This window comes from Protopterus annectens, chromosome 11.part0 (assembly GCF_019279795.1).
Source record: "Protopterus annectens isolate FY-2018-M chromosome 11.part0, PAN1.0, whole genome shotgun sequence".
NCBI classification, from domain to species: Eukaryota; Metazoa; Chordata; order Ceratodontiformes; family Protopteridae; genus Protopterus; species Protopterus annectens.
Window position 1 is genome coordinate 1,397,216,922 of NC_056745.1, and position 22,542 is coordinate 1,397,239,463.

A 22,542-nucleotide genomic window follows, 5' to 3' on the forward strand; every position below is an offset into this window, starting at 1 on the left:
GGTAGTTGTTTCCCAACATTTTTGTAAACAAAAAAGAGATGCAGCCTGAAAGCCATTTAGACAGAGTTACCTTAGAAACAAGCAAGCCTTTGTTTTTGTCTGAGAAGGAAACAATTGATTTCCTAAAATCTTTAGACCTGTGTAGGTAAAAACGGAGAGTTCTATGGACATCTAAAATTGATGCAATCTGTATTCTGATTTATTACTGTAATTGGGGAAGAATACTGGTAATTCAATCATTGTGTTTAGATTATGTTCTGAGCATACTTTAGGGAGGAAAGAAGGATTAGTTTTATCCTTATGGAATATAATATATGGAGGTTGAATGGTTAGAGCTTGCAATTCTGAAACTCTCCTGGCAGATGTTATAGCAACTAAAAAAAATGTCTTCCAAAACAACAATTTCAAGTCGGATGAAGAAGACTGTTCGAATGGTAGAGAAATTAATGTCAGAACTAAATTTAAGTCCCAGGGTTGCAGAGGTTGCCTGATTGGAGGTCTGAGAAGGAGGACTCCTTTCAAAAAGGTTTTACATAAAGAGTGGGACATAATAGGGTTTCCCATGTTCTCAGAATGATAAATTTGCGATGGCAGCCAACTGGACTCTAATGGTAGCAGCTGCAGCTCCTTCATGAAAAATAGATGCAAGGAAGTACAGGATAGACTCTATAGGAGCTGAGAAGGGATCCATGCCCTGTTTAGCCACCAAAATGGAAAACCTTTTCCATTTGCGGGAATATAATTTCCTGGTGGAAGGTTTGTGGGAAGAAATGAGGATGTGTTTAACGGTAGGAAAAAAAGGGATATACACCTGGCTATTCTTGGAACTGGAGCAGCCATGCTGTCAATTTCAGGGTTTGGATAGTAGGATGGAACTGTCCTGATTGGTGAATCAGGTGGTCTGGAAATGGTTCCAGAATCCATGGTTCCTCCAAGAGATAGGGCCATAGGAAGGGGAACCAGACTTGGTGAGGCCAGTAAGGAGCAATGAGGATCAGGGTACTCCAACGGTTTTGCTTTCGGAATCACTTTGGGTATGAGAGGAAAGGGTGGAAAAGCATAAAGAAGTCCCGGAGGCCAACCGTGGAACAGAACGCCCCTGGGTGAATCCTCCGGATGGGGAGAGCAAAGTAGTTGCTGCATTTGCCATTCATGTGCGTGGCGAATAAGGCAAAGGAAGGGTGGTCCCATTTGCAGAAAATGTCTTCTGCAACTTCTGTTTTCAGGGACCACTCGTGAGGGATAAGAATTGCTCAACTCAGTTTGTCTGCTATCACACTGGACTTCCCCGGAATATGCGTTGCTACCAGAAAACGTTGAGAGTCCATTGCCCATTTCCACACTCTGTGCCTCTCAACAAAGTGGGTAAGACTTGGTTCCCCCTTGCTTGTTTATGTACCACACTACAGACATGTTGTCTGACTGAATCGCAATTGTCCCGGTGGGAAGAGAACTGTGGAATGCTTGCAATGCGTACAGCACTGCTCTCATCTCCAGAACACTTATATGAAAGTGGTTCTTGCGATCCTGCCAGATACCTTGGACCATCATTCCCAGATAATGCCCCCCCCCACCCTATCTGGGAAGAGTCCGTGGTCAAGACTGCATTTTGTTGAGGGGAAGACTTAGATAAAGCTGATCTGTATGTAACCACCATGTTATATCCTTCTTGCAGGAGTTTGTAATGAGTATTTGGTGTGACAAGGGGAGATCCTGCATTGACCACTGGGCAAATAGCAGCCACGGAAGTACTCATGTGTAGGCGGGCTAAGGGAACTAAAAGAATGGTGGATGCCATAGTCCCTAAGACTTGAACTATCCTGGCCTGTACTTTGTGTTTGGTTAGCAAGAATCTGACTTGGTTGTGCAACCACTCTCCTTTCTGGTGTCAGTTTTGCTGTTATGGTGGTTGAGTCTGTCTGAGCCTAAGAAGGCAATGCGCTGCGATGGAGAGGAGGCAGATTTTTTTTTAGATTTTCTGTAATTTCTAATCTGGTGCACAAGGATAGGGTCTCATCCCTGGCTCAGATTAGTTGGTGATTGGTGGTAGCAGTGAGGAGCCAGTCATCTAAGTACGGAAACACCTGAAATCCCCGACGTCTCAGGTGAGCCATGACCACTGCCATACACTTGGTGAACACACTGGGGGCTGTAGTGAGGCCAAAGGTTAGTGTTCAAAACTGAAAATGACTGGCCCCCAGCCGAAAGTGTAGATGTCTTCTGGAGCACCTGTCCATTTTGATATGGTAGTACGCTTCCTGAAGATCTATGGAGCACATCCAACTGTCTTTTCCAATAAACGGAAAAATTGACTGCAGACTGATCATACAGATTTTTTTTACAGACTTGTTTAGCTTGCTGAGATCTAGAATTGATCTCCAGTCCCCGGTATTTTTTGGAACTAAAAAGAATCGTAAGTTCCGGATCCTATTTGCTCTGTGGGGACTTCCTGAATAACTCTTTTTTGAAGCAACGAGATTACCTCTGATGTTGCACGGTCTATTTGACTGGGTGGCACATCTGGTAAAGATAAATTGCAGGGGGATTGGAAACAAAGGGAATGAAGTAATCTCTGGAAATTACATTTTGTACCCATCGATCTTGAGAAATTTGTAGCCAGGCGCTTGGGTATAGTGAGAGACTACACCTGATTGCCTCCAGAGACGGATAGTTGGGAAACCCCTCAAGGGCGATTAAAGGGTCGATCAGAGAAAGTATCTCTATCACCCTGGTATTGCAGACACCCTCTGCTGCGAGCACGGCGTCTTCCATTATAGCCTCCCCCTCTGCCTCTAGGGGAGGGTTGACCTTGTGCTTTGAGGGAAACCTTTTTGGGATTTACAGAACCACATTTTCCCTCCTGTATGACCCTTGGGATAGGGTCCGGAAGGAAAGGAGAAACGGACTCCGACAGCAGATAAGGTTTTCCCTTCCTACTCGCACCTGGTCAAAGTCTTTTACCGGAGGTCCAAAAAGAGTTGAACCATCAAAGGGGATGCTGGCAAAGGAAGACTTGAAGGATTCCGTAAAACTGCATAGCCGCATCCAGGAATGTCTCCTAGTAGAGATCCCCGCTGCGGCCGCCCTGCTCACTCCATCAGCTGCATAGGAAATTAGCCTCATGGAGGATTTAGCAATGGAGGTAAGGGTGGAGAGCTGCACAGATACCTTGTCAGCGGATCCCAAAGCTACTGAACCCTGAAGGGCATCTCCCAACTCCTTTAGGAGATCCCTTTGAAGCCTAGTAAAATAGGACAGGTAATTCAGCGATAGTAAGGTAAAAGCCACTGTAGAAAAGGTATGCTTTCCATACCTATCCATCATCCTAGACTCTATTAGGAGGATGGATAGTAGAGGATGTCTCAGATAACTCCTCCTTAGTGGCTGCTGCTACCACCATAGCATCCACAGGTACGCCCTTGGTAAGAAAAGATCTGTCTTCTGGAATAGTGATAAATTTATTTGGCCTCCTCAGCACATGCTCCACTGTGCCCGGAGGGGTCCAAGCTTTGTGAGATATGACCCCTAACAGTTGGTCATATGGCGGTGTCACCCAGGAGGTGGAAGATCGGGAACCAAAAGCCTCAAGGTACACCGATTCGTCTTCAGTAGGGTTAGAGGTCTTCCATATCACCCCTCTAAGGATTTCAAAGACGTCCACAAAGGAGACATCTTCAGAGGGGGATCTTGGGGACCCTTCTGACTCATCCAAATCAGTATCCCAAGTGACAGACTTGGGTAAGTCAATGTGCTTCCTCTTACAAGGTCTCTTCCGAGGGATCCCTCCAGTGGGATAGTCTGGGGAGGTCTTGGAAGAGGGGACACTTCCAAAGGGGGCTCCTTGGGGCTCTGGTTCCCCACACTTGGGGGCAGGTGGGGGAGAAGAGGTTGCTGCCGGAGGGAAATCGGGTCCAATGGCAGGGCTTTAGCACTAGACAATGCTTTCTCTATAGCTTTGAAAGCCTTATCACCCCGCTCTGAAGAAGACCTCCGCTCCAAAAAACAGAATGTCAACTCCGAGCAGGAGGGGCAGGTTCTGAAGTGTACGTGAGAGCAGAGTTCACATGAGCTGAAGCACCAAGAGGGAGGGTCGGTTCTGAAGAAAAAATGGGGCGACTATCCCTGTCGGAGTCGACCCAATAGCGTCGGCTTCAGACTGAGCCAATGAGGATAGAGAGTTATTGGTTCAGAGGAAGAATTCTCAGAACCGAAGGTTCCAGCACTAAAGGACCCGAAGCATTAGACTCTGAGAGCGAAGCAGTCGGAGGAGTAATAGTAGACTGAAGATGGAATGGCTCCGAAGCCTTGGGCTAAAATGTTTACCAGTGCCGGGTCACAGAGCAGCCTCTTCACCACCCGCTCGACATAATCAGAAAGTGTCCTGCAGGAACGGGTGGAAATGAATGGAAATCTCATCCTTTCCAAAATCGGAGATCTTAAGGTTGGTGAAACCAGTTCTAAAGTAGGTGAGTGTCTCGACAGAGAAGAGTGTCTCGGCACTGATGAAACAGATGGCACAGAGACTGAAGAAGCAGAATCTGAGCCAGAACTCTTTGGCTCCGTCACTTTAGATTTCTTTGATGGTTCAGAAGCTGGAACAGATGGAGACTTCCTTTTATGAATTTTCGAACTGTCTGACCTTGTTCCAGCTGTTCTTGGAAGGAACTAGTTATAAGGCCCCTATCTATGAGTTTCCTTTTCCTTTCATTAAGGAACCTGGTGCTGAAAGCATGACAAAGTACAAGGTTCTTGTAAATGAGCCTCTCCAAGACAGTACACACAACTGGTGCAACTGTCAGTCAATGACATTTTTTGAGAACATTTGTCGCATTTTTTTAAAGCCAGACGGACGGTGTTCCTTATATTTCTCTGTCTTTATCCTTAGACATATTTGTATTGGGAAGAAAAAACAATACAACAAAAAAACAACTACAAAGAGAAGAAATATATATATATATATATATATATATATATATATATATATATATATATATATATATATATTTTTTTTTTTTTATGTAGAAGGAAAGGACTAGCACACAGAGAGGAAAGGCCCTATAATTTAAACAGGCAACTACGGCCCTCTAACTAAAACGGGCTGTACGATCCTTAGAAAAGGGGCCAGGGGAAGCAAACACTCACGACAATCACTCAGACAATAAAGAGAAAGTAGTTAAATAGAAAAAGGTGAAGAAATATAGTCAAAAATATCGAAAAATTTCACTTAACCAACGAGCCAGTAAGGAGACAACCTCGAAGCTTTTGCGGCAAACGAGATCTGGGGAATTGCCGTGGTGCACCATGGGATAGGGGATAGCCTCGAGCCAGTAAAAGCTCTCGAGCTTTAGTTAACGGCCAAGTGAGAGCAGAAGATGGGCCCCAAACCCCATCCAAAAAGAATTATGGCAAGATAGGACTACATAACATCAAATAATACAAAACAGGCTGATAAAGTCTGGTAACTGATTATTGAAAATGCCTTCTTTTATGAGTCCAAGTGTAAACCACTATCAGATGGACCTGATGAAGCCCAGGTAGAAATGTTTCATAGGTTCAGAGGTGTGTACTAGGCTAATGGCCCTGGAGCTTTTACAAGCCTAGCCCATAGGATTACCCTGGCATCGTGCCACACGACCTTAGTTCCGAATGCCTCTGTCAAGTAGAGCCACTGGAGTGATCCCCAGGGTGAATTATCCATTTCCTATCCACTCACCAAGAAAGGCCAGTGAGGTGCTCTATTTGACATGTATGGGAAGTCTATTCCATAGCATGAGCAGAGTCTGGGTTATGAACTTGTCCCTCCAGCACGTTCTGTTGATTGTGGTAATGAGGTCGAGGTCTCTGGAGCGTGTGATGCGCAGGGATTGGGATTTCTTTACATGCAGCATTTCTAACAGAGCTGGGTCAGACATGGCTTTTTAAGTCAAGCAGAGAATCGCCTGTAAGTAGGTGATATGAGACAGAGAATAGTTGGAGATTTTTTTTGAGTCTGTCCATACAGGACAAGTAGGCCTAGGATCCTCTTTAAGGTACTTTTGCAGCCTCTCCAGTTGTCGCAAATGTCTAGTGAGATACATGTGAAATGGGGCATTGCACTCGGATTGGCCTAATGAGGGAAGAGTAGAGGAAGACAATGACCTCTTTCTTCCTGGATGCAAAACCTTTAGTAATAAGATGCGTCACATAGGACTTTCTGACCACAGTGGCGGTCAAAAAAGAGGCTGCTGTCAACCTGCTTTCCTAGATATCTTACAACACCTTCTGTGCTCAGTGGACTACCATCGATATGGTAATTCATGGGAACCAGGTTTTTCCCAAAGGGGATGATGACATTTTTTGGCACTGAGCTTAAGGCCATGGTTCTGACTCCAGTCATTGGTCTCAATGAGGCCTTTCTGGAGGATGTCAACATCACTCGGGGAGTTAATAATAGCTCCTAACTTGCTATCATCTGCAAACTTAGTCAGCCAGAGTCCCTTCGTGTTGGCCTTTACTTCAGAGAAGTAGATACCAAACAGGAGAGGACCCAGGACCAAACCCTGTGGGACTCCACTGGTGACTGGTCTGCAGTCCGACTTGGAATCAGCTATTTTCACACTGTGGGTTCTATCTATGAGCCAGTTTGCAACCCACCTAGTGATATAGGGGTTGATGCCTAGCTTAGTGAGTTTTTCCATGATTCTTGAGTGGGGAATGGTATCAGAGGCCTTGGACAGATCAAGGTAGGCTGCATGAACCACCTTGCCTTCATCCATAGCTCTGGTGACAGACTCGAAGAAGTTGACCAAGTTGAGCAGGCATGACCTACCCTTCACAAAACCAAACTGTGTGGGATCCAGAGTTTGGAGATTCCCTACAGCCTTGTTTATTATGTCCATGATGATGCGTTCCATATCTTTGCATATCAGACTCATCAGACTAATGGGGTGACAGCTCCCAGGGTCTGTAGTCACTCCTCCTTTGTGGACAGGGATAACTGTAGCAGTGTGCCATTCAGTAGGGACAAAGCCTGAGGTGAGGCTGTGATTGAACAGGGCACACACGTGAGGTGCCAGTTCACTCTGTAGTTCATGTAGAACACAGCCAGGGATATTGTCAGGTCCCATAGAAGCTGTATTCGAGGCCTTGGATAGTGCTGTATTAACATGTGCAGCAGTAATACTGGGTGTCTGGCAATCGACTGGTATTGTTATTGGTCCTTTGCAGGGGGAGAGAGGGGTATATTTGGCACTGAATCGGTGGGCCAGTATATTGGCAATATCTGTTGGCTCGGTATAGGGGGTACCACTGTGCAGTAACTCAGAGCAAATCTGGGTATTGCAGTGGAGATTCTTTACATAACTATAGAAGGTCTTGTGGTTGTCTTTACTATCTGCTGCAATTCTGTTTTCATAGCTAGCTTTAGAGGATTTGATGAGGGATCACAACCTTTTGTTGAGGCTAAGGGAGTTTTTCCAGTCTTGGGACTTGACCTTATTCTGCATCAGTTCTCTCCTTCTGTTGTAGAGTTTGTTTATGGTAGGGGACCACCGGACTGGCTTCCTTTTGTTTTGGAGGAGAGCATCTTGATTCTAGATCCATGCATTTGTGTACATGTTCATACAGTGCACTGGTGAATGACTTGGTGGTCATGCAACTATTCTCCATTTGCAATGGTGCCATGAAGTTAGCCACCTCTGTTTTTAGGAGCTCAAAGTTAGCTTTCCTTAAATACAGGCTGGTACTAGGCTATCAGCCCTAGGGCCTATACAAGCCTAGCCATAACAATTCCCTGGCTATTTCTTCCCACACTATTTACTTCCCTGGACCCCTGTCTAACAGGGCGACTGACGTGATCCCCGGGGTGAATTTCCTTTCTCCCATCCAATAGTCAAGGTTCCTTTTGAAGAGGACCAAAGAGGCACTCTGCTTGACATGTATGGGCAATCTATTCCAGAGTCTGGGGAGTCTCTGGGTCAGGAACCTATCCCTCCAGCATGTTTTGTTTATTGTGATGACAAGGTTTAGATCCCTGGAGCGTGTGGCTCTGAGGGATTGGGGTTTCTTTAAGTGTAACATGTCCAACAGCTCTGGGTTTGACATGGCCTTGTATGTTAAGCAAAGATCGCCTCTGAGTAGAAGATACGCGACAGAGTATAGTTGGAGTTTTTTTTAAGGCAGTCAGCGTAGGGCATCTGCTTTAGGTCTGTGATTCTTTTAGTGGGGTATTTCTGTGGCCTTTCCAGTTGTTGCAGATGTCTTGAGAGGTACATACCAAACGGGGCATTGTATTCTATAATGGGTCTAATGAGGGATGAGTACAGTGGGACAATGACCTCCTTTTTTCTAGATGAAAAGCCCTTGGTGATGAGGTGTGCCACATAGAAGGATTTCCTGACTGTTGTGGCGATGTGGTTATCGAAGGCGAGACCACTGTCCACCTGTGTCCCTAAGTCTCTTATCAAACTTTCGGTGTTTAGTGTACTGCCACCTATATGGTAATTCACGGATACATGTTTTTTCCCAAAGGGGATAACTATACATTTCTCGGCATTGAGCTTAAGCCCATGGCTCTGGCACCAAGCATCTGTTTCTGTAAGTCCATTCTGTAGAGTATCCACATCACTTGGGGATTCAATAATGGCTCCCAGTTTGCAGTCATCTGCAAACTTTGTTATCCAGAGTCCCTTAGTGTTGACCTGTACTTCAGAAAAGTAGATGCCAAACAAGTGCTGTCCCAGGACTGAACCCTGAGGTACTCCACTTGTCATTTGTCTGGATTTGGAGTCGGCTACTTTTACAGTGTGGGTTCTATCAGTAAGCCAGTTAGCAACCCATTGGGTGATGTAGGGATTAATGCCCAGCTTAGTAAGTTTATCTATGATTCCAGAGTGGGGGACGGTGTCAAAGGCCTTGGCAAGGTCTAGATAGGCTGTGTGGACCACCTTACCCTTGTCCATGGCTCTGGAGACTGATTCGAAGAAGTCAATCCAGTTTAGAAGATGAGATCAGCCCTTCACGCACCCAAACTGGGTGGGGTCCAGTGTTTGAAGGTTGCCAGTGTCTTTGTTTATAAGTTCCATGATAATACGCTCCATGGCCCTGCAGATGAGGCTTGTCAGACTGATGGACGGTAGTTTCCGGGATCCAAGGTGGATCCCCCCTTGTGGAGTGGGATAACTGTAGCTGTGCGCCACTCAGTGGGCACGAAACCTGAGGTGAGGCTATGATTAAACATGACACTTAGGTGAGGTGCCAGTTCATATTGTAGTTCATGTAGTACACAGACCAGGATGTCATCTGGTCCCATGGATGCTGTATTCTTAGCTTTGGAGAGTGTGTTTTACCTGTGTGGTCATACCGAATTTGGCAAACTTCCGGTATTGAGATGGGCCATTTAGGGGGTGAGAGGGGGTGAAGTTGGCACTGAATCGATCTGCCAGGATATTGGCAATATCCTTGGGATCAGTATATTTAATGCCATTCTGTTTTAGCTCAGAGCAGATCTGAGCATTGCCATTTAGATTCTTGACATAGCTATAGAATGCCTTGTTGTCTTTGGAATCTTTGGCAATTTTATTTTCGTAACTAGCTTTGGAGGATTTTATGAGGGATCTCAGTTTCTTACTGAGGCTGGTAAGGAAGTTTTTTGCATCCTGGGATTTTCCTCTTTTCTGCAAGTTTCTTCCTTTTGTTGTAAAGTTTGTTTATGGCAGGGGACCACCAGATTGGCTTCTTTTTTTTGGATGAGAGCATCTTGGTTCTATTTGGGATGGCACGATTTATGCATGAGTGGATGTGCTCGTACAGTGCCTTAGTGTAGGATTCAGCAGTTGAACTTTCAGCTGCATGGGTGTCATAAGTTTGTCACTTCTGACTTGAGTAGCATGAAGTTGGCTTTGGAGAAGTTTTTTTATGGAGGTTTCCTTACTGGGGGGTGGGGGTGGGATATGGATGTTAAGGGTGATTAGCTTATGGTCAGACGTGACTAACGAGGGGGGTGACCATAGGTGTGGAGCATCAATTTCCCATGTTGGTAATGACCAGGTCTAGGATATTGGAGCCCCTGGTGGGACTATGGATTAGTTGATCCAGGGTGTTGGAATTTATGAATTCCAAGAACCGTTGGGCAAAGGTGTTGGTACATGAGTAGCTTTCCCAGTTAATGGCAGGGTAGTTAAAATCACCCAGTATTAGGGTGTTTGGTTCTATCTTAATATTTTCCAGTATGTTTAGAAAGGTGTAGTGAGAATCTTGGGGTATGGTGGGGATCTGTAGCAAGCTACAATTTGGATTGCAGTCTTACCTAGTGTTAGTTGCACCTGGAGAATTTCAGAGGCATTGTGTTGGGCAACTAGCCTGGTGGTGTGAATATCCTTGGTGAATATTGACACTCCTCCACCTTTAGTGTTTCGGTCCTGCTTTGGTGGCCGAAAAGTGTGGTAAGAGTTGTAGCCTGGTATTGCAGGGGTGCTCTCTGGAGCCTTGAACCAGGCCTCAGTTACTGAACAGATATCGATGTTCTCCATTTTTAGGAGTGCCTCGAAAGAGTGCATTTTGAGGTTTAGACTTCTAGCATTGAGTAGCATTACCTTCAGATTTTGCATGCTTGTACCTGTTACGGTGGTGGTTTTGTTCTTTGAACTTTGCCTAAAAAAGGCACTATAGGGGTGGCAAGAGCCTTAGCCAGTAACCTGAATCCCAGAGGTGACAGGTGCAGACCATCTCTGGCAAAGCATCGTGGTCTGTCAATCATGTAGTCCCAGGCAGACAGATACTGGATCCCCTTTGGATGACACCAGAAGCTTAGCCAATTGTGGAAGTCAATAATTTTGTCCTTATATTGTGGTATCATTCTGGGCGAAGGCAGGATGTTACTCAGGGCTAGGGTCATACCTGCCTGGGCCACATGATCAGAGAGCTCTTCCATGTCTCTTTTCATGTAGTCCAGGGAGATACGTCTCAAGTCATTCACTCCAACATGGACAATGACAGAGTCATATTTGTACTTGTTGTGGAGTGACTTGAGTGCATACGTCATGTGGCGGATCCTGGCACCCGACAGGCAGCTGACTAATTTTCTCCTTGCTCAACCTGGTGAGAGGGACATCAGTGTGCCGGACTACAGAGTCACCTATGACTAAAGTGTTAGGTACATTGTCTTGCCTTAGGGGCTGTTGCTGGGAGCACACAGGTGTTTTGAACTATGTGACACTTTGGTTGTGATTGGTGTTTGTTTGCGTTTCAGCTTCAGCGGTCCTTGTTGCTTGGGCAGGTTACAGTTAAGGGCTTCTGCATATGTGGATTTAGAGTTGCTATATGTGGGTGTTGGTGGTGTGGGTTTAGAAGGGCTATGTGTTGCTTGAGGTGTAGTGTGGGTGTTAACCTTCTCCTCTTGACTGTCTAGCACAATCTTGGGTGGAGAGAGCTTTGCTTCCATTTTGGCTATGTAAATGCATCTCTCACAGGTTGTAGTGTTGGATTGTAGGAGGACAGGATTGTCTGTGTACATGAGGCAATTGCTGCATTGCCCCAGTATGCCCAGATTCACCAGGTGGACAGGAGAAATCACCGGAAGCTGACCCTTGGACATGCCTGGTTTGATGCTTTTTTTTTTGTAAAGTACAGGAGCTGTTTTCCCTTACCTTAGCAAGGTACTTTGCAATTATAGGCTGTTTAGTTCCTACTGTTAATTTCTCCTTATTAACAAGGAGAGTTGAGTGCTTGTATCAGTTTAAGGCTTCCTAGTGCTTTCCAGCAGGTATTAGAGAAAGTGCTAGTCAAAGGGATGCTTAAAAGTAAGATGAAAAAAAATGCACACTGCAGTGTGCATTAGAGAAGGTAGACGTGAAAGTAGGTAAGTTTTACCTGTTTAAAAAGTTAAGGTTTAGTGGAGAGTTACTATTTTTAAAACAGCAAGATGGGTTGAAAGGGGTGGTCACTTTTGTATTCTGGTACTATGTCATGTTTTGTTTGTTAAAAATCGAAATAAAAAAAACATTAAGAATGACGTTCCACAGGTTGCAGAGTTCGTAAACCCTTGAAGGTCTTTCAAAGTATCAAATTAAGGCACTAACCTCTAAGCTTTGGGATAGGCTCCTTGTTCATCTCCCAGATTTTCCTCCAATCACCTCCCCTGGACCCCCCCCCCCACCATTGTCTGTAACTGCCTTTAAGTAAGTGACCTGGTTGAATGTAAAGTATTAAAACAAGAACACTCATTCCTCTACCTACTTAATTGAATAAACTACTTAAAATGTCAACAAGGCATCTTTATTCCTTCCAGAGTGAGGTATCAGTCTCCTTGATCTGCTAGCTAAAGTGAATTTATCTGGACTAATCCTTTGTACTTTAAATCATAATATTTTGAGGGATTGCGAAACCTACTGAAAACATTAATTCATCCTGGAAATACTATAAGAGAAAGACAATCCCTCACAGGGAAAATCAGATCCCACACACTCCTCAAAATCTGTATCAGAAACCTGAGGAGAACAAACTGCATCTGTCCCTTGACATTCCCCAAACAAGTTCACTCTCTTGACCCTCTTCCCTTTTTCTTTTACCAAAAACAGCATCATAAAAGGAGTCAACAGCCTACACACCCTGAGACAAGCCTAATAAATTACTCCTGTCCAGAGTAACCGATAATGGAAAAGACAAATGTTTAGTTTTCTGTCTCTCTGATTGGAGTTTCTGAAGAAACAGACCCAGAATCACCAGCAACAGTTTCCCCAGAGGAGACGCACAACACTGACTAAGCAGGGGCCATGTTCCCTGCCCCTTATCACAAGGCTGACGAGAGTGTTACTCCCTTGCCCATTAATGGGCCCCAAGAGCCACAAAGAACATGTCTAACTCATAGTCAATGGTGGCTATATAGAGACTGCAACAGAGGGATCCAAAGAAAAAAAGAAGTGGTTCGAGGAACCAGCTTTGCCCACAGCAGTGTCACCCCACCCGTGGCAAAGGCTGAGTATTTTTTTATGAGGCTGAAAAAAAAATCAAATATGGAACTGTTATGCTGTTATGTTGTTCCATGGTCAAGCTGAAAGGCTGCTCAATTCCTGGGGAAGCTTAGTGGCAGCAGTCTTTAAAACAGGAAAGCAGACAAAGTAACTTTTCTCTACTAAAAAACAAACAATAAAAAACACGATAGCAGCAGATTCCTTCAGTTCTGCTATTTTATCTTATTTCTGACAGAATTATATTTCTAAGTTATTTGATTTTCTTGATAAAATACTACTATTTTGAGCTGTCTGGAAGGACAATACCATTTTTTTACATATTTCATTCACTATTTCCTGTTAAACTTTTATTCAAAAAATCTTCTCACTTATAACTCAAAGTCACTCAAAAATAAGCTCTCAGGATTCATTTCTGAAAAATGAATTTCAGTTTGTTTTACTAACATTCAAGAACTTTCCTAAGGACAAAATATATAATAAATTTGACAACTTTAAACAAAAATGCTCAAAACAAATGGATCAAATAACAAGAGTCTCTAAGCCAGCAGAAAATACAAATACCAGGGATTGAAGACGCCTTAAATGAAATGGAGGGGAGACTGAGAAAGAAAACACTTAATTGTTACTGCAGCAAAACACTCTACTTTCGAGCAAAATAGATGTGGAAAATAGATATTAGAGAAATAACATCCATAACACTGACAATGTTCTTATCAATGATACTTTTAAAGGCAATTTGTATATATAACAAACTTAAAGGACTCATTGTAAAATTCCTTAATCTTTTATTGAAATTACCTATACATGAGGAAATGTGGGACACCTTAAAAGCATAATTTATATGGTAAAATTATGAACTGGTATACTCAAAAGAAATGGCAGTGGGACAGGGGTTTGATAAAGTAAAACTAAGCCAAAACGGAAAAGACAATCTTACCAAAAGATATTAATGAATCAAAGTAAATGCTCGAAATTTCTAAACAATAAAACTACGATAAACTTAAAAAAAAGATTAAATTAACTAACTACTCTGTAAATCCAAAATCCCTGCATAAACTGGCCAGTAGAACCAAGATGCTTATTAGATCTAATCACATTAAAAAGACATGCGTTCTTTAGATGGTAAAGATAAGGTCACGGACACAGAAATTTTAGAACTATTTAGATCTCATTTTAATTAAATCAATCAACATCAGCCAACGATGGATTCACAGGAAATAAATTAAAACTTTTATTAGAAAATGTACTAAACATAAATTGACAGAAGATCAAAAGAAATTAACTGAAAAACCTAGACTGATGTCTGAACTTAAGAACCAAAACAAAGTACCTGGTAATGATAGCATAATACCATAGCTTCATAAACTCATGCCTAAAGAAGCTTTATTTTGCACAAAGTTTTTATCAGTTAAAGATTTAACGAAAGTTCCATCATCATGGAAATACACACTTATTTCTCAGACTTTAAAGGTTGACAAAGATCCAGCAGTGTGTTTTTCTTGCAGACCAATTTCTCTTTTGAATGTTGATTATAAAATTATGTTCATACATACTACTAGAATTCAACAATTTTTTCCACATCTGATTAGTAATGATCAAACTGGATTTATAACAAATATGTATACTTATCATAATTATGGTTGATGTTCTTTTGATGCTGATTTTGCAAACAGTATAAAAGACAATTTAGCAATTAGGTTTAGACATTGATAGTGCTTTTGACTATTAATTGGTAATATGTTTCTTTGGATCTTGAGGAATGTAATTTTTCAAATAGTTTTTCACAACTGATAAATTCTATGATATGGAAGAAAGATGTTCCAAGTACATTGTGGGAGACAAAAATATAAAAGTAAATTATAACAATAGTTTAAATATTACTAAAACTCTTAAGTGGAATACGTTTCTATTTTCTATGCAAGAACTAATACAAATGATCATTTTATTAAAAATGTTATATATTACTATCTCTATCCACTCTGATTTTTAGATTTATCGGGTATCCCAATAAATTATCAGTTATATACTTACCATAACCTGGTATCCGTATTGTCCACTTTCATTCTTCCTCACAACTGGGTCTTGGATCAGACCCTTGGATCTAACTCTGCCACATTTCTACAGACTAAGCTCCAAGACTTGAGACCCTCCCTCTTCCCATAATGTTGTACCCTTCACCCAGCCTTCTCAGAATTTGCTACCCAAGAGTTACAGTAGACATATGACCACTATACAAGAAAAAGTACAGTTGTGTACGCTTACCATAAATGTAGATGTTAGAGTGCATTTACTGTTGCAGTCATTACATTTGGGTAATCTGCTGGCAGGTTGCCCTCAGTCGGCCTGAATAACAACGTCTTGGGTCCTGCGTCGGTTGCTGTCTCCTCTTCCATGACATCAGGTCGTCAGGGGTATAAAACATGCAGCCGACGCCATTTTAATCAGTTTTTCTTGCCCCAGATGTCAGGTGCCCCCCAAAAAGGGAAGCAAAAAAAATAAATAAATAAATAAAATATATATATATATATATATTTCTATATATATAAACTGTAAATATATAAATGCACCTTAGAAACATAAAATTACCTTAAACTAAAAGCAAATACACCACAAAGGCTTTTGAGTATAGTGAAGGAAAGAAAAGGTATAGAATGGGGGATGGCGGGTGGGTAACCTGGACTGCAACAGTGAATACACTCGAACATTTGGGTAGAAACCCAAAGCTATGGATGGGACTAAACAGCATTAGGAGAAGCTATAAGCCCTGCAGGACTGCAGTGGCAAAGCCTGCCCTGGATTTGGAGAAGAGAGGTAAATGATAATGCTTTGTGAACGTATGAACAGAGCTCCACGTAGCAGCTTCTAGAATGTCTTTGGTTGGGACCCCTCTGAGAAAAGCTGCTGAAGTAGAGGCAGCCCTGGTGGAATGGGATCCGATTCCCTTGGGCACAGGTTTACCATGGTGCAAATAGCAGAAACAAATGCAGTGGCTTATTCATTTAGAAATAGTCTGCTTTGACATAGCCTTCCCCTCTGATCCTGCAGCAAATGCTACTAGTAGTTGCTCAGACTTTCTTAGAGATTTTGTCCTGTTTAAGTAGAATCTTAGTGGTCTGTGTGCATCCAAAGAATGCAGAATCTGCTCCCCCTTGTTCTGCGGATTTGGGAAAAATGTTGGCAGGTGAATGGTCTGGTTAAGAGCCACACTGTATACCACCTTAGGCATGAAAGAAGGATTGGTCCTGAGGGACACCCTGTCCGGGTAAAATATAATGAAAGGCTCCACTGCCATAAGAGCCTGTAGTTCTGAAACTCTTCTTGCTGAAGTGACTGCTAAAAGAAAAGCAGTCTTCCCAAGATAGAAATTTTATATCCGCAGTAGCTGCTGGTTCAAAAGGAGGCAGGGTGAGTTTTTCCAGTACAAAATTGAGGTCCCATGCAGGAGTTGGTGCTCTCCTGGGAGGCCTTAAGTTTTTGCCCCCTCTGAGATACTGTTTAAGCAGTGGATGAGAAAAGAGGGGAGGCTCTGTGTTGTAATGAGCTGAGATGGCAGAAGCATGGATTTTTATTGAAGAAAATGATAGGCCCCTTGTCAAGCATCTCAGTTAAGTATTGTAAAATCTGAGGGATATTGGGCTTTGCTGTGTCTATTCGTTTTGCTTGGTTCCAAGCATAGAATCTCTTCCATTTATCAGCATAAAATTTTCTAGTACTAGGCCTTCTGCCATCCAAAATGGCATCCATTACAGATTTACTGAGACATGTGGTTTGAATAGTTAGTTTATTAGCCATGCTGCAAGATTCAGAGTTTGGAGCAGAGTGTGCAGAATTTGCTAGTTCTTATGAGACAGTACATTAGGTGTTTGAGGCAAGTACCACGGAAAAAGGTGGGACATATTCCTTAGAAGCGGGTACCAGTGCTGGCGAGGTCAGTCCGGAGCAATTAGGATCACTTTTGTTTTTTCCTGTCTGACTTTTAGTAAGACCTTGGAGAGTAGAGGCAGAGAGGGAAAGGCGTAGGCTGATAGTTTTTTCCAGCTGAAGGATAGAGCATCCACTTTCCATGCTTTTTTGTGATGAGTTCTTGTGCAGAATTTGTCCAACTGATAGATCGGTTTGCCTCTCCCCAAAACTGTGTCTGGACTCCCCCATTTCCATGTTAACATGCTGAAGATTTGTAGATCCAGTTTCCAGTCGTGCGTGTCCATAAGATTTCTGCTTAGGTCGCCTGCCAGAGTATTTTGCTTTCTTGGTAGGAATTGAGCTTGAAGATGTATTCGGTAAGTCAAGGCTGTGTTCCACAAGGCCATGGCTAGTCTGCAAAGGGGGTAGGAATGTGTACCCCGCCCCTGCTTGTTTATGTACCACATAACTGTGGTGTTGTCCATCTTTATCAGTAATTGCCCTGGATGAAGTAAGTCCTTGAAGGCCATCCGAGCATTCTGAACAGCTAGCATTTCTTTCTGGTTGATATGCAGATGCAGTTGTTTTGGGCTCCATTTGCCCTGAATGCATCTCCCTGCCAGGTGGGCCTCCCAAGCATAGACTGATGAGTCTGTAGTTAGGGTTTGGGTGGCAGGGGGTAGAGTGAATGACAGTCCCTTATTTTGGTGACATGTCTCTGCCCACCAAAGAAATTCCTGTTGTAGGCAGGGAATGAGAGGAATCATTGTTTCCAGGCTGTGACGATGTTGACTCCATAAACTTTTTAGGTACCATTGAAGTTTACTCGTATGCAGTCTTGCATATGGAATTAGCAGAATGCAGGATGCCATGAACCCCAAAGCCTGCAGAATTTGTCTTGCAGATAACTGGGTTTTTGTTGCCATTTGTGTGAAATATGTTGTCAATTGTCTTTGTCTGGCATGAGGTAAGCCATCTGGGCAGTTGTATTCAAGTTGCACCCAGGAATGTAATTATTTGAGGGTACCATTTGTGATTTCTTTTAGTTTATGGTGTACCCTAGGCATGCTAGAAGCCTTTTTACAAACGCCAGATGTTGAAGTAGTGTCCTTGTCCTCTGCTTGAATGAGGACAATCATCCAGATAAGGATAAATTTGAATGTTTCTTTGCTTGCAGAATGCAATTACTGGCGCCAGGCACTTTGTAAAGACCCTGGGCACAGAAGATAGGCCAAAGGGCAGTGCAGAGAATTGGTAATGCAAAAAAACCTGCTTTGAAGCAGGAGGTATCTTCTGCACGATTCCCTTATTGGGATATGCAGGTATGCCTCTTAAGTCTAGAGTTACTAACCAAGCATTCTTGCCTAGCATAGGCAGTATCTGTTGTAAAGTCAGCATTTTGAATTTTGGAATGTCCAGGAATGTGTTCAGAATAGACAAGTCCAGTAATGGACGCCATGAATTGTCTTTTCTGGGTACCAGGAAAAGTCTTGAATAAAATCCTTGTCCTTTTTCCTTTTCTGGTACTGGTTGAATAGTCCCCATATCCATGAGGGACATGGCTTGTTTCTGGGCCTCTGCCCACTGGTTTTGTGACTGATCCGGCCATCCGTTTGGAATTGGCAAAGTATGGAAATGAAATCTGTACCCCTGGGATACTATGTTTAATACCCACTTGTCCTGGGTAATTAACTGCCAATTTTGAGCATGAAGTGCCCCCAAAAGCTAAGTGCTTGGAGATGGTGGAGGAAAGTCATTGAGACTACTTACTGTAGGGTTGTGCTTTGTTTCCTCCAGATTTGGAGGTGGAGGCACCCCATTGCTTTGACCTGCAAGAACCCTGTGATTGATACCTGGAGCCTTTTGAGCACCTGGGTTTGCCCAGAGTGGCTCTGTTGGACACAGGAAAGGACCAATTTTTAGTAGGCCAGTGCCTACAGAACCTGGGTGGCTGCACTTACAAGAAATCTTTTACAGTTTGCATAGATTTAGCTTTGTCTTCCATTTTCTTTAAAACCTCTTCTGCCTTATTACCAGAGTATCATGCTGCAAAGGGGCATCCAACAATTTAGCTTTAACATGATCAGGCAGATTTTGCTCCTTGAGCCAGGCATGCCTTCTAATCACAGATCCAGTAACAGCAGCCCTACAAGAGGCCTCCAAGGAATCAAAACCACATTGCAAAGTATGCTTTCCAACCTGTTCTGCTGAATGCAATAAATCCTGTAACTATTTTCCACACAATCAGAAATCAACATCATTTTCTGCTTCAGTAAGCCCATAACATGCTGTTGGTATTTAAGCATATGAAACTGGCAGGTCCTGATTGCCAAGGTTGCAGACGTATAGACCTTCTTACCCCATCTATCTAGCGCCCTGGAATCTATCAGATGGGGTAGGATTTTTGGCTGTAGAAGCCTTAACAACCTTGGGAGCCTGAGAAATAGTCTCAGGATCAGCAGCAGGATTTTTGGAAAGAAATTTGTTGGAGTCGGGAACTCTGTAATAGGAGCCGAGGGCAGAGAATCAGGAGCCATGCTTGATTCAGAGAACACAATCAACAATGTCTAATACAGGTGGTATTGCCAAAAGCCTATGCTGGGGAAGAAGGAAATCCCTAAGCAATACAGGTGGTATTACCAAAGGCCTATGCTGAGGAAGAAGGAAATCCCTAAGCCTCTTTTTTGATTCAGAGAAGTCCTGACTCTCCCAGTGAAAATGTTAAGTATGCAAAGTCTCTCCAAAAGAGTAATACTCAGGAGGAGATGCAGATGGGATGGATTCCTCTGCATCAGAATCCTCATAGGGTGGAATAGAAAATTCCTGGTCAGAAGAGGAATCAGAAGAAATGGAAACATGATCTGATGATTCATAATCAGTGCCTTGCCTGGGCCTCTTAGCGGGGGGGTTGGGAACCCCTGATCAAGGTAATTAAATCCTCAGCCATTTTGATCATCTGTTTTTTAGGCATAGGGGCCTGAGCACGTGGCTCATGCGTCAGTTTATTAGACATAGAAGTTGTTTTTGACCTTGTTTTTGTTGCTGCTGGCGTCAGTTTAATGTAAAAATGATGAGGCCTGAAAACACCCTCAGAAGCCAGTGCCTGGACCCATCCAAGGGAGAGACATCTGTGGGTTCAATACTTTGCGAATCACACGGCATACCGGACTCCGAATGGGTCTCGGTAGAGGCCTGCGACTCAAAAGTAGCAGGTATCAGGGGCTGCGAAAGCGCCCGAGTACTGGAGAACCGGCAACTGGCTTAGAAGAAGCTTAGTCGTCAGTTTTGGACCTCGACGGTCTGTCTTTTTCCTTGTGTTTTTTATGAACTCCGGTAGTCGGATTGCTAACCAACGACATGTCAGGGTAATTAAATCTTGAACCAAAATATTTAGAAGCAAAAATATACCGACGCTTAATAGGGCGTTGGTTAAATTTAGCACAAAACCGACAGCAAGGCACGTTGTGATCAGGGCCTAGGCAAGGAATACAGTACAAATGAAAATACTTATGAGGTATTTGCTTCCCACAAGTAATGCAATTATTAACGTTTTCTGACATCAGTAAGGGGCAAGAAAAGGTTTCCCCAATGGGGTACTTAGCTTTAGTTTGAAGACTTCGGTTCTGAAACTCGAATATGAAAATTTCAGGAGTTGGCCAACTGGCACTTGCGAACTGCTTCTGCTTTGGGCACCGCGCAACAAGAAAGACAGATTAAAATAGCATTGGCTGCATGCTTTATACCCCCGACAACCTGACGTCATGGAAGAAGAATCGGCAACTGACGCAGGACCCAAGACTTTGTTATTCAGTCCGACTGAGGGCAACCTGCCAGCAGATTACCCAAATGTAATGACTGCAACAGTGAAACACGAAGAACATTAAAACCAGAGGCTCAAACCAGGAACAGAAGGTTCCCAATAACTCCAGAGAACTGTCTGGAGCCGTACGGAGGGTGGATCTCTGGGAGGGAAGGTGAGGAAGAATGAAAGTGGACAACACAGATACCAAGTTATGGCAAGTAAATAACTGATAAATCTGATGTTCTCCCTTTCATTCCTCCTCACAAATCGGGTCAGATACACCAGCTACATAAAGCTGGAACAACAGGAACCAAACGAAGTAACAAACAACAGGAACAAGTTCCACCAGGATTTATTATAAGCACAAAATCTCTCTCTCTGACGTCTCGGCCAAAGCCTTCAAGGAGAATAAAACACTTACATAAAGCAGCAGCTTATATACATAGCAAAATGAGATAATTACATAATTAATCAATTAGTACAGCAGTTCAACAAGCTAATGCTCTCCAGTTGAGCTCTTCATTTAGCCCAAAAGGAAACATAGTTTTAAATTTTAAAATATATACAGTTTCTTTCTGCACTAACCTAGTTTTAACATCAATATCACTGAACATAGAAACACAAACTTGTTCTAAAATAGTTCCTTTCAAGCCCTCATTACATTTATCATGTGCTTCTAGAAAATGTGCTGCAACTGGGCTGTCTTCTTTACCATTTTTGATGTCTCTTAAATGCTCCAAAAATCTTATTTTAAAAGCCCTCTGTTTCCCCGATGTAAAATTTGTTACAGGGGGCATTGTAGAGCATAGATGACACCCTCAGAATTACAACTAAATATACCCCGACTATCAAATTTGACATTATTAATAAAGTTAAAATTAGATACAATATGTTTACAGACCTTACATCTCCCACAGGGAAAGGTCCCAACTTTAACAGGTTCCATATACATTTTTAATACAGGCATCTTAATCTTAGATCTTACAAGAAAATCTTTTATATTCTTGCCTTTGCGGTAAGAAAACTTCATATTTACATCAAGCCATTGTTGAACATTTCTAAGAGAGCAAAAATAAAGCCAATATTGGCTAACAATATCAAGGAACTGTTTGGTAAAGCAACCATAAGTAGTAACAAAATAAATTTTTTCTTTAGTTGAACCTAAGTTATCATGTTGTATTCTATTACACTTTTTCTGATGAATAGATCTTTCATATCTAGGTTTAACCCCTGTACACAATCTTGTAAAACTTTTTTCCAAAATATTTTTACCATAGCCTCGGGTGGAAAAAGATTCCACCAAGAGGCACATTTCTTTATGAAATATATCAGATCTATTACATAGCCTGGAAATACGTAGCATTTCACCATAGGGTAGAGCCTCAATAACATGTGATGGATGACCACTGTTTCCATGTAAATACTGACATGTCCCTTCAAATTTTTTATTAGGCCAGGTTATAATATTCTCACCATTTGAGATGTCCAATACTACATCTAAAAAAGGAATAATATGACCAATATTAAGGCCATCAAATTTAATATGAAATTTATTAACATTAATTTCATTAAAAAATCCAATGATTGTATCTTTGTCACTATCCACCAAAAATATTAAATCATCAACATATCTAAAATAATGAATAACATGTTCTTGGAAAAATCTGTGTTTGTAAATTACATTTACTTCAAAAAAACCCATAAAAAGATTTGCATACATGGGGGCAAATGAAGCCCCCATTGCTGTGCCTTGTAACTGATGATATATAACATTGTTAAACTCAAAAAAATTATGTGTCAAACAAAAATAAACCATTTCCATCACATATTCTGAAGCAGGAGAGTTTCCAAGGAAAAACCTAAGGGCTTCCAAACCAAACTCATGTCTAA

General features: G+C 42.5%; 1 protein-coding gene across 1 annotated transcript in view; it reads right to left on the reverse strand.

Annotated features, from left to right (window-relative positions):
• The window catches only part of LOC122815080 (transmembrane protein 168-like), a 182,028-nt gene extending 160,579 nt beyond the window's left edge, over window positions 1-21,449 (reverse strand). Inside the window, exon 1 of the mRNA XM_044087323.1 lies at window positions 21,238-21,449. Coding sequence (XP_043943258.1) covers window positions 21,238-21,449 — 212 coding nt within the window. The remainder of the gene's footprint in view (window positions 1-21,237) is intronic.
• Window positions 21,450-22,542: the final 1,093 nt, after the last annotated feature.